Source organism: Pseudochaenichthys georgianus, chromosome 7 (genome assembly GCF_902827115.2).
Source record: "Pseudochaenichthys georgianus chromosome 7, fPseGeo1.2, whole genome shotgun sequence".
In the NCBI taxonomy this organism is placed as follows: Eukaryota; Metazoa; Chordata; class Actinopteri; order Perciformes; family Channichthyidae; genus Pseudochaenichthys; species Pseudochaenichthys georgianus.
In genome coordinates, this window is record NC_047509.1 from 10,415,144 (window position 1) to 10,430,062 (window position 14,919).

A 14,919-nucleotide genomic window follows, 5' to 3' on the forward strand; every position below is an offset into this window, starting at 1 on the left:
GGAGGGGCTTTGTTCTCATGAGGGAGCTTAAAACAAAACAAAAAGCCCACTAGAGATGCAGTTTGTTTTATTGTAGATCAGAGGAGGTGGTTTAGGTATTTTAATGGTAGGCGGTTTATATTGAATTATTAGTTTCTTGGTAATTTGCTTATTTGTTTTGTTTATTAATAACCGTATCCGGACCACTATCTGAAAGAAAGAGCCCAGCTGTTCCCGGATGTTTCTGCTAATCATTCAAATATTTTAAGCTGTCTAATTTGATTTGGGGCTGTCATTCAGGAACATAATGTAGATCAGCAGTTTATTAATTACTAAAACCAATCATGTTGTTTACCCCTAGCTGCAGAAAACCCCCCTCACATGTTACTCACTGTTTACCTAAAAGAAAAGCTATTTTAATCATTCAAAGAAAACGTTTCTGACAAAATGAAATATATCATCCATACTTGTGTCCTCCTTGCACTTTCCTTTTGTTAGTTATTTGAATAGCAATAGTTCAGTGTATGTATTTCGTGCCCACCTCATCCAAACAGCCAACCTCTTGTTCTCTGTCTGTCCTCGTGTAGGTGCAGGGAGCAGTGTGCACCACAAATGCAACAGCGCCAAACATCGCATCATCTCCCCGAAGGTGGACCCTCGCTCAGGAGGCTACAGCAGTGCTCACTCTGAAGTCCAGAACAACGATGTGTCGGAGGGGAAGACGGAGCACAGCGCCCACGGCGGAGGCAAAAGCTCCGGTGGAGGCGGAGGGGGCAGTGCCAGGGAGAAACGCAACGGCAAAGTCCACAAGCCCATCCTGCTGCACCAGAACAGCACCGAGGTGTCGTCCACCAACCAGGTGGAGGTCCCTGACACCACGCAGAACTCCCCCGTGTCCATCAGCAGCGGCCTCAACAGCGATCCGGACATGGCCGACAGCCCCGTGGTGACAGGGATGAGCCACGTGGCCTCCGTCATGTCTGGCTTGTCTCAGAGCGTCTTCATGTCTGAGGTCACTGGAGACCCTGTTTACAGCATGTCTCCTACTGGGGGTCCCAACACTCACCTGATGGGTGCAGATGCCACCTCACAGGGCATGGTGCTGTCGGTGGCCTCTGATCGTCACAAATTTGCCTTCCCCGGTGGAGGAGTGGGAGAGCCTGGGACTAACGCGGCGGGAGACAGTCTATCCATGATGTCTTCAGCGGGGGTCTCTGAGGAGCTGGTGCTCTCCAGCAGTCTGGATGCTGGGAGCATTAAGATCCCAGAGACCAATATGAACTTTGACCCCGACTGCTTCCTGAACAACCCCAAGCAGGGTCAGACCTATGGAGGCAGTGCAATGAAGATAGAGGGCAACTCTTCCTCAACCTCATCTTCCTCCGGTGGCAGCAGTTGCAACGGCAGTATGCAGCGCTCCCCCGCCATGTCGGACAACGGCTACGCCTTCAGCTCAGCTATGGTAAAGAATATCAAGATAGAAGACACATCGTTTGAGCAGCAGCTGGCCAAGGAGAGTGGCTACCAGGTGGGTCCGGTAGTGAGCTGCGGGGGCGGGGTCTCGGTGTCATCTGGTGCTGGTTCGGGCCAGGGTAACCTTACTCTGAACACGGCGGGCTCCATGCTTCCTTCTGGCGGGGGTCTGAGTCCCAGCACCACCCTTGAGCAGATGGATTTCAGTGCTATTGATGCCAAGCAAGACTATTCTTCCAACGCTACCGCCGTAAACTATGGTCAGGCCATGTCCAGTCCTCACATGCAACACCAGAGTCGTTCACCCAGCTTCTTCCTGCAAGATTCTTCCCAGACCGGACAGGGCCAGCAGGGAAGGCCCAGCATGGGTCAGAAAACACATTTGATGGAGCACAATTCCCATGACTCTGGAGCGTATATGGGGCTGCAAGTGGTGAAGACGGACTCCCCTGGCAGTAACGGGCATATGCACCACCACCATCAGGCCCACCAGCACAGGCCCAACTGTAATGGAGGCTCCCCCGCAGAGGGGGGCGGTCAGGCTGGCTCTCTCCAGCTGCTACAGTACCAGGGGGGCTATCCTGGGCTGGGTGCTGAGCATGAGGAGGTGGTGGGTCTGGAGCAACAAGGCAATGTGAATGCAGCTCAGGCTGGAGCCACTGAGAATGGAGCTGAGAATCTACTCAAGCCAGGAAACCACATCCAGGCCTGCGGGACAGGAAACGGAGAGGGAGCCGAGCACTACCTGCAACAGGCCTCGGATGGAGGTGGAGGAGGGAATGGAGGTGCTGGAGAAGGAGTAGTAATGCATAATGGTAACAACAATAGTGATGGCAGCAACCGCTCCCAGCAGCAACAGCAGCTGCAGCCCCTCCTCCAGGGCACCAGTATGGTCCAGGGACTCTACAACGCGGTCGGAGCCCACCAGGGCCTCGTTGGAGCGGCCAGTAATGGCGGAGCAGGAGGGACAGGCATGGAGATCAGCCTGGATCACTTTGACATCTCTTTTGGTAACCAGTTCTCTGACCTCATCAATGATTTCATCTCAGTGGATGGAAGTGGAACCACCATGTCAGCTGGCGGGGCCCTATATGCTCACCAGCTGGTCCAATCCCACAGTTCGGATAGTCAAAACTCCGCCGGTGGGCCCCCTCAGCAAGGCCAGGAAGATGGAGGGGCCAGGAGCTCCGGCTACAGCCCCTCGGAGCTCTGCCTTCAGCCCTGCTGCAGCCCCCAGTCTCTGAGTGCTGGGGCTGGAGGAGGGGGAAACACCGGAGAGCCGGGCTCATTGTCCTACATGAATGTAGCAGAGGTGGTCTCTGCAGCTGTAGCCCAGGGGGCTCTGGGGATGCTTCAGGCCACAGGCCGGCTCTTCATGGTCACTGACTACTCCCCGGAGTGGTCCTACCCTGAGGTGAGGGACAGGGCACTTTATTATTTTACAAACATTTGTCTATTTGTGTTTGTTTTGGTTATGACATTTATTGCTGTGATGTTAGGTTACAATAACTTTACTTTAACTAAAATCAAAGCTATGCTATAAAATGCATTTCTAGTTTTATTTGTTGAAATTATTTTTGAGATGTGAAATGCAACCACAGACTGCATATAGGAACCGCGTCATCACCCATTGGTTTGTGGAATACGGTTTTGAAGCTTTAAGTTTTGTTCTTTGGCCACCACCATCTTGTTTTTTTAAGTAGAAATTACCCGAGAATTTGGAGCAAAGTATAACCAAACTCTAAAAAAAAAGACATCTAAAAGAGTTTTTCCGTTGAATCGCCCAAAAGAATACATTGCTATTTATTTATTGACTGTAAATAGGACAACAATTTACTGAACCTTATGTTGTATTGAAGAAGACTTGAAACCATCGATTGAGAACGTAAACTCAGGAGTAAAAAGTTTACTACGGTATTAAATTAAGTGAGAGGTAGGGTCATTTTCTCCGTCTTTCTGCAACCATCGAAGTCACGCCGTGCTGGCTATTACAGATAAAGTGAGTTTCACATTGACTTCACTCTTTAGACCCAGAGGCCAGTCTATGGTCCTAAGACTAGAATGTAACCCAGGAAATGTCAGTTATATGGCATGCACTGTTGAAACGCTAACAAGGCGCTCCAAAGGGGAAATCCTTGATATTATTTTACATGAAGATGAAAACCGACAACCAGACTAGAAGTTATTCTCCTTTTTCTTTTTTCTCTAAGCTGGAGACAAAATGACACATACATCCTTATCTGTTCAGACATAAACATAAACATAAACCTATCATGGACATGAAAATATGTTTTCTAGTAATAAAGCTGGTTGATTTTGGTGCCTGTCAGTCTGCGGCTATTCTGTAGACTCCATATATGGAATCTGGATTTAAGAGTTCATCTGAAGTACACTGATTAAACTTCTCTAATTTAGGAGGAAATATTTGCTGGCCTTTGAAGTTGGTAGAATTTCCTGAAATATTTTACAAAAAAAGTATGTATTATATCTATGTTATATATTCTATAATAAATCCAAATATGATAACTTGTGCTAAAAAAACTCCCTTCTTTCATTATTATAAGTAATGGAAAGTCTTGTCAGTATTACAATTCTGTTGTCAATAGTAATACCCTCTTCCAACCTCTGGAGGGCAGCAGAATTCTTCTATGTGTTTTAGAAAATGTGTGTAGTGAAATGACGGTGGTTGTCCACATGATGGTAGCAGAGATCAGTTTCAGAATCGTTTTCTTTATCCTGATGTAATTCTTTACTTTGCACACCAGATGGCAGTGTAACAACACATAATGTAAGCAGGGGTTCTTGGAATGAGCTCCCCATTGAAATCAGGACAGCAGAAAGCTTACACATCTTCCGCCGCAGACTGAAAACTCATCTCTTTCGACTCCACTTCGAGCGATAGAATTACTAACAAAGCACTTATATACTACTAAAGGACTGGCTTATCTAAAGCCAGTTGAGTAGCACTTGAAATGTTTTGGCTCTGAAACCTGATGTACTTAGGCTATATGATTCTGTTTTCTTCAAGTTTGTATCTTCTTGGTCGAATGCACTTATTGTAAGTCGCTTTGGATAAAAGCGTCAGCTAAATGTAATGTAATGTACTTGAAGCTGACTTGGCAGTTGTGTTAAGAGTTTGTTTAAAGCATTTGTCCTGTTTTTCAGGGTGGGGTTAAGGTGCTGATCACTGGGCCTTGGCAGGAGGCCAGCTCCAACTACACCTGCTTGTTTGACCAGATCTCAGTTCCCGCCTCTCTCATCCAACCAGGAGTTCTGCGCTGCTACTGCCCAGGTAAGAAACATCGGAGAAGAAAAGGGACGTTTATGAGGACATGTTATCCATCACATTATTCATGAACAGATGAGTTGACTTAACTTGTGCCATTTAAAAATGTTTACTTTTCTACAATAGGCCAATTGCACTCTTCTAAAATGCATTTTGGTTTACTTTATGTTGTTGTTTTTTAGGGTAGGGATTGCAGAGTTATGGTGTTTATTTCTCCTCACCAATCAATATTTGTTTATTTATCTATCATGTATATTATTAACTTTCCTTTACTAGTTTGAAGTAATAATCTGTAGGTTGAAGATATGTATTATCTGGTCAGCAATATTATTTTATTTTCATTATTTTTTTTAACACATATATTTCTAAAGGAAGCAATTGTTTTTTTCAAATTGATGTCAATATTGTGATATTAAACTGAACATCCAAGTCAATCAACAAAAACAATGCAAGTTTAGCACAATGTTAAGCTGTTGCGTACTATTCGGAAAGTTACTGAATGTCTTTGAAACAGTCAAACATGTTTTTACTTAAATATATAAAAGATGTCGCAGGTTAAGCTTGATGTGGCATTATGTGAGATGATACTGTAATGTTACTGTCATTCTAATGTAGTCTAACGTATGGGATTCAACCCCCCAATTACGAAACGTCACCCTGTCAAATATGACCATTATGATATTGATATTCTGTAAATGTTGAATGTACTAAATGTTCATTATCTTCTCCCTCTCCAGCTCACGACACGGGTCTGGTGACGCTACAGGTGTCCGCCAGTAACCACATCATCTCCAACTCGGTGGTGTTTGAGTACAAGGCCCGCGCTCTTCCTTCACTGCCTTCATCTCAGCACGACTGGCTCTCGCTGGATGGTAGGTCTCTGCTCAGTTTTACCTCCGCTTTGATTCCTTCCCCTGACTCTTTCTCTTGGTCTAGTTTACTTTGGTGTTTTCTCTAATCGTTACTTCTTTATGTAACTCCTGATTCTTCTATCTGGCTCTCCAAATCTCCTGTAGCCTCATTGATTTTGTTAATTATGATTAATGATCTGCTGGACCATCATGCTTTACAAATCCTCTCTCTGGCTTAGCCTAAATCCAGGTTGTCACAGCCTAAACAGTCACATGCATTAGCTCTGCCTGGAGACAACCACGACTGCAGGATAATGGTGAATGCTTAGTATCCTGAAAGAAGTGTCATTACATCTTTATCCATGTGCATAGTAAATGCAACCAATGCATTTCATCCCATGTAACATGTAATTGAACTCACACATTGCATGTTCCTTGTCTTTGTTAAATGTCTCTGCTGCACAGATATTCTGCTTGGGATGAATTATGGTTGGGATTAATGTTGTAACATCTCATATATCAGAAAGACAGGAGTACACAGCTAGAACAGTAACAAGCAGATAATGAGTGGAATGTAAAATATTGTGTCCTGCCATACAACATGCTGGTTCTTTGGTCCTCAGCCAAACATGATAAAGGTCATGGATACATCCTTGGCTTTGGCTGCTTTGGCTGTGTGTGGAGGTTGTGTTTGTGAGTGTAAGTAAGAACCTGTTATCAGAGTTGTTGGAAAGCACTTTTTGTTTGTAGGGCTGGAAAATAGTCAAGTATTTTACATATGAATATTGAAAACGGTGGTGTTAAGATATGATCAAACCAAATTATTGTTTTGAAAATGCTGGAGAAAACTGCAATTAAAGACTAACTAATGATTTAATTGTATACGTTATACACATGTGAAAGCTTGATGTCATGCAGTGGAACGGTTGATTGCAATAAATGTTTGCTTTATCTTTATTATTATTATTATTAGTAATAGTAGTAGCATCACACATGGGACTTTGCATGGCATTGCTATAATCTTAGGTGTATTAGTATCTGAATAATAGTTGTATTCATATTGTGTTATTGTGTGCCTAGCCCAACTTGGTATAACCCAAGAGAAACTGATTTGAGAGTAACCTTTGCTTTGTTAGATGTTGTGTTGAAAATGTTTCGCTTTGAATTTGCAGTCTGTTGTCGAGATGCGCAACATTTTAAGCGTCGTTTTTTGGTCGTTTTTGTGTGAAATAAACTGTTATTGTTTCATCTTGCTTTTGGTATAACCAGCCAATAGGAAAGCTGATGTGTTTACAACAGTGCAAAGGAAAAGGAAAATTGTGGGCATTGGTTTCTATGAGTATTTGCAAATTGTAAAAAATAATAAACGTTTTCTTATAGTAACAGAGATTTAGAGATCAGCACTGTAGAGTTCTTCTAGATGTAATAACATATGCTGCAGGGTTGGCAAGTTTCCATTCTGTTTGAATTCAAATTGAGTATGGGAGTCAGAAGACCTACTCTGGGCATGTTCACTAGAATGTAATGAGTATGTAAGTCTGTGTGTGCGTGTGCGTGTGTGTGTGTGTGTGTGTGTGTGTGTGTGTGTGTGTGTGTGTGTGTGTGTGTGTGTGTGTGTGTGTGTGTGTGTGTGTGTGTGTGTGTGTGTGTGTGTGTGTGTGTGTGTGTGTGTGTGTGTGTGTGTGTGTGTGTGTGTGTGTGTGTGTGTGTGTGTGTGTGTGTGTGTGTGTGTGTGTGTGTGTGTGTGTGCGTGTGCGCACGTGCGTGTGTGGTGCTGCCGGAGAAGCATTGCTGCAGTGCTTGAGCATTGACAGGGTAAAGTAGGGCACGGCGAAGCACAGGACAGCTGCATTGCAGACGGCCCTTGAGGGAGTGGGAGTGAGTAATGGAGAGCTGGCGGCTCCCATACACGGCAGCACCAGTGGATCCCTCCGCCATTCATACCCTACTGCCTCACTGGCCCATTCACAGAACCAGTTAAGGAGGAGCTGACTGTCTCAGGGAAAACACAGCCCACCCTATTACCTTACTTATATTAACCTATTGCCTGCCACCACTGCTATTTTGTTTCATGGCAATCTGTGGTCTCTTATTTGAGGATGACCCTGAAATTTGGAAATATATTGAATATCATTGACTGTATAGGATGCCACCTGGGCGCCTCCCTAGGGAGGTGTTCCAGGCACGTCCAGCTGGGAGGAGACCAAGGGGTAGACCTAGGACCAGGTGGAGGTATAATATCTCTTATCTGGCCTGGGAGCGCCTTGGGATCCCCCAGTCAGAGCTGGTTGATGTCGCCAGGGAAAAGAAAGTTTGGGGCTCTCTGCTGGAACTGCTACCCCCGCGACCCGACCACGGATAAGTGGGAGAAGATGGATGGATGGATGAATTGGATGTCTTTACACCCAAGATTTTGGCGGGATTTTAGCTGATTGTTTCTCTGTTGCACCCGGCTATCTAGCCACTGATTTATTTATAAAGAAAGACCGTTTATGGAGAAAAAAAGCATTTGCAGATTGTTCAAAACAGCAACAAATAATATGAAAATACATACCACTGAGATTGTAAGCTTCTTTAATATGTATACATAAAGTATGTGTGCTTTGTTTCATACATTTGTGTACAAATATATAACTGTGTTCAAAATCAATATGATATGACACCATGTGAGTGTATGTGTGTGACAGAGAGAGTAGCCATTGTAAATCGGAATTATTGTTGCTTTTTGTGTTATTGCTCTGTTCCTGTGTGCCAATCACACATATGATGGATTGCTACTACAAGAAATGAGTGCTCCTCTAGGGTCCTTCAGAGCTCAGGGTAGAAGCATGTGTGACCAGCAGCTTCAGGACAACCGCACTGTGATCAGTGACTCTGGTGCAGAGCGCTCTTTTTGGTTGAATAACAGATTATTTTTCTCGGAAAAGTAAATGATGCGATCTGTTGGTCATTGTTTACCCCTTGCAATCGCAGAGAAATGCATTTACCCTCGGTGATATCTAGACCATATAACTCATTTCAGAAGTAGGGCAGGATGTAATCACTTTGACACAGTGGATCACATCGATAATGTCCACAGTCTGGAAGCACAGCAGGAGAAGAATGAAGTGCTCCACATCGAACGGAATAATGAAAGCAATCCATGTAGTTTCCCTCTTTTAAAAACACTATTCCTGTTCCCTAATGTGATTAGTCTCTTGCTCTTAACCCCACTCGGTCAGTCACCTGATTAATTATAGGCTGTTTACATTACGCGCCATACGTGCAATGTTTAGTCTGCGGTGTGCTGTACAGCTTTGAGAGTTTGTTCTCCCATGGAAGACTCACTGTGCTATGATGTGCTAATGGCACAGCTGCCTGCCTGCCTTGATTTGTCATAATGCAGAGTGGGGGAAGGGGCGCTTTTCTCTGCAGCACTGCAGGTATACGGAGCCATGGGCAGGACAGAAATAAGCTGTCGGAGCTGCAGAGCACTCATCGTGCGCCCCAATAAGTCCCTGAGCTCTGATCCCAGCACCCGATCCTGGAGGGGTTCGCTGCGAACTGCCAAAAAAGAGCCCCGCATAGCGGCATACCGACTGTTAGTGTTAAAGGGAGCGTATACAGCTCTGACTCCGAGTCTAAGTACACCAGCGTGACAAACAGCAGACCGTTTACACACAATGCAGGAGCGGAGGAGTGGGCGTGTTTGGGTAAACATGGTAAACTACCGCAAACACAACACGATTTTCTGTCAGACGGCAGCTAGGCTGGGAGAAAGCGAATCCACTCGTATTTTGAAAGATTGGACCGACTTTTCCGCGGTCTGGGAGACACTCCGCGCAGACGCACCGAAATGAGAGCAACACGCGTCGAGAGTAGATCTATTTGACAGTCAATGCTTATTTATATGATCAAAACAGGGTAAATACGCAATATTCATACGATAATGGCAAGCTTTTAGGAGAAGGAGCAGGGCTCAAGGAGGCAAGCGGGAATTAGGGCGTCTGTTTACCGGCGGCACGTGCACACAACGTCTCCTAGCAGCGGTATTTGTCATTTTACCGCAGGCTGGGATAGCAGCGACTACTAGAAACACAAGGAAAGTGTGTGTGAGAGGAAATAAGTGAAGAGAAGGAGGGGGCTATTAGAGGAAGAAGAGTAGTGAGTGGTCTTCCTCTCTCTCTCCTCACGTCGCTCTCTTCCCTCACTTTGTTCTATTGTTGACGAGTACTCTAGAGATTGATATTCAGTCTACACCAAGGATTATATTTTTATTGTTTCCTCCGTGTAACAGCATGCAGTAGCCTGACCGTCAGGCTGTGGGGGCAAAACTACAGTTTGAGTGAAATGCAGCTTTGGTTGGACTTCTTTGGGTCAGGACACCTGCGTTTCCTAAAAGACAAAAGAGGCAGTGTTCTTTGGCTTTGAGGTGGACTCTACCAATGGAAAATAAGATAGAAGGTTAGAAGTGTTCAGTTTAACCTATGGATGTAGTGCTGTGCTGTGTTTGTGTTGTGCTGCCTGTGCCTTCCTCGTGAAGAAGTTGAAGTTACACGTTTCTTCGAACATGCTTAGTTGTTTGTAAATGTATTCCATGTGTCTGTACTGTAGCGGAGTTTTACAGAAATACTCTTTTCAAGCCACATGCTTTCTTTAAGTGTTTCATGTGAGTCTGCCTCATTGCAGAGCAATAGTTGACGTTGATAGTAGCCAACTCCTGACTCACGACTAGTGCTTGGGCATATTAAACACTCCTCAAGACTCCTTCAGAGACAAAGAAAACGTAGATTATGTTTCATTGCATTTTGATTAGCATAATAAGTTATACTTAGAGCTCTCGTGTGACTGTTTTTCCAAGTCTGCTAGTTTTGGCACAAATCCTCCCCCCGCATTTAGGAATTAATTACTCTTAGTAGACAGTTTTAGTCTGTTGGGTCTGTTGAACTGTATGTCCGCAGTGTCTCAGGCTGGTGTCCTTAAACTACCAGCTGCGAGTGCTGCTTCACGTGTTGTTCAAAGTGTGGTCTGGCGCATTAGAGTGCTGTCGCATCCCTAAGTGCTGCCCAGGTTATCGGGGCCAGCGAGTCGTCGCTGAAATATACATACTGTTATTTCGGGTTCAAAACACACATAGTTGATATTGCAATGAAGACTACTGTTATAAACAGCATGTGCAAATCAAACAGTAAATATAGTGTGGATTTAAAAGGTTCAGTAGTGAGTGCTGCTGCTGAGCGTTTCAGCACCACAGCTCTGTGAACAGCTACTGCACTGTAACCCTGTTCAGTGCTCCAACTTTGCTCTGGTCGAGCGCTGTCCCTCACTATTTAAAGCAACAGCATTGCATATATACATGTGTGTACCTGTTGCTCCTCTTTGAGCAACATAGTGTAGCCTTTCAAAAAGACTGTGAAAGACTCTGTACACACCAAAGTTGAAAAGTCCTTCAGAATATATCTGAAAGAGGGTTTATGAAGCACCACAGTTATTGTGCGTGTGTGTGTGTGTGTGTGTGTGTGTGTGTGTGTGTGTGTGTGTGTGTGTGTGTGTGTGTGTGTGTGTGTGTGTGTGTGTGTGTGTGTGTGTGTGTGTGTGTGTGTGTGTGTGTGTGTGTGTGTGTGTGTGTGTGTGTGTGTGTGTGTGTGTGTGTGTGTGTGTGTGTGTGTGTGTGTGTGTGTGTGTGTGTGTGTGTGTGTGTGTGTGTGTGTGTGTGTGTACTGTAGTTGTAGTTAAACATTAGCGATAGTAGTTGTGCTGGAAGCAGCAGCTGCTACGTGGACATGCTCGCACACAAAGGTTGTGGCATGCCCTGGACAGAAGTTTTAAAGAGATAGTTGTTTAGAGTTGTTTAGAGAGAGAGCAACATTTCTGACTTCTTTTGTTGAATCCTGTTCTAATGTGTCCCTTGTTTTACAGTAATTCAATGCTTCTCATTTTACCATAATGGCTAGAAACAAAAACAGTCACAGCTTGTCTATCTAATGTAACCCAGTATAATAGTTCATGAAGCTAACAGTATCACATGTAGTTTGTGGTGCGTCTGTCAAATTGGTGTCAGTTAATGCCTTGGGGAATATTTAAATATATAGATTGTAGTTGGCATTAGGTTACATTATCGCACGCATCAAAATCTGTCTGTGCTGTGTTTTCATAGAGACATCTGCTCATAAACTGTAGCACAAGGGGATCATTTCATGTGCTGTATTCTTAGCTAGTTGTGCAGTATATTAATAACTATCATCTAGGGAAACTACTTATTTCATGTTTTGTTGTAAGTAGTTTATCTTAAGTGGGCCAGTCTGCTAATGGGCTTATTAAATCTAGATGCACTGTTCATGCTGTGCAGTTGTATCCTCTGAGCTGTCATAAAACCCAATTAGATGAAAGGGGGTAATACACCTGTCCTTATACTAAGTATTATGCCGGGGCGGTGGTGGCGAAGTCGATAGGGACTTGGCTTGGCAACTGTTCAAATCCCAGCAAGACCAAGTGCTACCGAGGTGTCCCTGAGCAAGGCACCGTTCCCTACACTGCTCCCCGGGCGCCGTTCAAAATGGCAGCACACTGCTCCTAACACTGGGACGGGTCAAATGCAGAGAAACCATTTCCCCACGAGGGATTAATAAAAATCCATCTTAATCTTATTCAAGATAAAAGTGGTCTCTGTGTCTGTCCAATCATCAGCCTGTCCACATATGGAAATTATAATTATTGTAAGAGTTTTAAAAACCATAAATATGATTCCAGTTTGTGCCAAAAGACAGAAATATATTTGTGTTACATTGTTGAGAAAGATTTTGAGGACATTGGGGAACAGGCATAATCCCGTGAATGCATTTAACTGTGTTGTCTTTCTATATATGGAGAGTTTTGGAGACATCCTGTCCTCGTGGTGTCTTATATCAGATTGATTCATCTTTGACATGATTTGTTCCACTCATCTGTCATGTGCACTCCTGCCTGTAGCTGACGTGTCAAGCAGTATACAGTTGTTTATGCAAATAAGAAGCAATAGTATTTACTGTATTGTCAATCTATAAAAAGATCAAACTACCCACCCTGCTTTCCAAGGCAACAAGCCAGTACTGTGTTACTCTATTAGTGTGATGGGGGTGACAGTGAGTCCCAATGGTGTGCATTCTTGGCATTTTACCCTTAATATGACACAATGTATCTATTCACCTTTCAGACTTGATTTATATTGACCTACTGTATATAGTATATAGTAGTATATAGACAAATGCTAGTAGGTTAAGAGCTGCTTCACCTTTATGGCAGACCAGAGAAGTATCATCCATGCATTGTGACCTTTGTTTGCGGTCATTAAACTGCTGTTTGTGCTTGAGAATCAATGCTATGCGTGAACAATGGTGAGACAGAAGGATCTGACGGGACATATTGCAAGTGGTCCACCTGTTGCTGTATTAATTCAGTAAAACCCTGCAAGAGAGAAGAGATGATGCTTTCATCTTTTGGCTTAACTTTAAAATCAAATGAAAAATGTGTTTTCTATTTATATTATCTTCTGCTCCTCATTGAAAGCAACCGAGCGCACAGAAGTGTTACATGGGCATCAAAGAAAAGTGTCTTGTGGTGTGAATGACTGTGTTGTGTGCAACACCAGCTATAAGAAGACGTTCCCACTACACTACACTGTTGTTGCTCTGTAGACAAGGCATGTTTCCTCCAGGTGATCCCATTGCCCCCGTCCACACACATGTAGGTGAATTGGAAGCTAAAAGCATCTGGATGTGACGATGAATGACATTTTGAGTGTATCCGTTAGCCTGGATCGGATGGACAGATTGACGACCTTTCCAGGGTGTACCCCTCATCTCTCCCGCCCCCCACGACCCTGAACAGCATACGCCATATAACAGATGGATGGATAGATAGCATCCGCAAATTGATTTGATGCCATAAGAACAAAAATATGTCTCTGGGGCATATACAATACCTTTTCTTTTACTATTTAAACTCTTCTGTTATAGCTCTGCTAACAAGAATAAAAAGAAAAAATAACATAATAAAGATTGAAACCATTTCAACTTGTTACTCTATATATATATATATATATATATATATATATATCGTGTGTTCCAGCTGCGAGGGCTGCTGCCAGATGGCCTGGCCCCTTCCCCTGCACGGTCACAAATATCAGCCCCTGTCAGTCAGCTCACACAGAGACTCAGAGGGTGGCTGGCCTCCCGTCTTTCTGCCGGGAAACATGTGGGGAGTTGCTTGGCTGCGGAGCGATAATGAGGTCCAGCACTATACTTGATTGGCATGAACACAACCAGAGGTTTAGAAGCGAGGATTACAGATGTCCTCCCACACTCTTTTAGAAGTTCACTATTTGAATAACCCTACTCCTGTCTCCTCATCTCACTTCACCTTGTGCTTTTATTTCCTGCTGTCTTCCTCCTCTCTTCAGCCTTTTCTCCCTCCCTCTGTGCCCCTCAATGCACAGCCCTGTCCTTCCTTCCACTGTCCGTCTGTATATCAGCCTGTCTCACGAAGAGCTGCTGTCATGTCCTAGAGATGAGACAAATCACGTGGGGCAGGGCTGTGACGTTGTTTGGGTTATGACCCAATGCAGCTTCCCTCAGAGGACCTGAGTGTCCTTCGAGAGAAGCTAATAAGAAGCAACAGCAGAGCCACACAGAGCAATCACTAGTTAGCGCAGGGACAAAAAGATATGCTACAGTATGGCTATAGTGCAGCACTCACTGCTGATGTGTGACTCTCCCCGTGGCGCCCTGCTTCTTAATCTGTATGAAGGGTCCGGGTCACTGGCCAGTGTCTGGTGGGTCCTTGATGACAGTCATTTATTAAAAGTGAGCGCCGGTCTCAAGGCAAGCTACGCAATTACTCATTTGGGTTATCGGTCATGAAAGTCCGAGACCTCTTGCCACAGAGTATTAGGTTTGAGCTTTTCCACAATCTAGGTGTGTAATGTTTCATGTGTAGCCAAGGCAACTGTCACCCTATTAAAATACCTGAAGTGTGGTGTTTTCCCATCCTCTCCAGGCTGTCGTCCCTGAGGCGAGAGGTTTTCCTCTCACTTCAGATGGGAGACGAATTAGGTCATCTTTTAGCAGAACATTCACTGATATTTCACTAAGAAAATTTACTTTTATTGTCATGTGACAGACTGTACAGAAAACAATATTTCTTAGCTTTTTTCATTCAAATAACATTTTCAGTGGTTACATTATTTGTCAGTATAAGTTTGCTTTGGTTTGGTGCAATTTCTATCATACAACGTTTCATTTAAATGTATCTGAGTTGTATTAGTTGAAATGACAGGGAAAACAACTGAACGCTTCACAGTACAACCCACAGCAG

At 44.1% G+C, this 14,919-nt stretch overlaps 1 protein-coding gene across 10 annotated transcripts in view; it reads left to right on the forward strand.

Moving 5' to 3' along the window:
* The window catches only part of camta1a (calmodulin binding transcription activator 1a), a 314,780-nt gene that overhangs the window by 284,044 nt on the left and 15,817 nt on the right, over window positions 1-14,919 (forward strand). For 9 of the 10 annotated variants that reach the window (XM_034087486.2, XM_034087476.2, XM_034087478.2 and 6 more), the window contains 3 exons: window positions 567-2,866; window positions 4,618-4,744; window positions 5,476-5,610. In XM_034087486.2, coding sequence (XP_033943377.1) covers window positions 567-2,866; window positions 4,618-4,744; window positions 5,476-5,610 — 2,562 coding nt within the window. Of the gene's footprint in view, window positions 1-566; window positions 2,867-4,617; window positions 4,745-5,475; window positions 5,611-9,727; window positions 10,033-14,919 lie in introns of those variants that run through there. The other variant, XM_034087485.2, reaches the window with a different exon arrangement.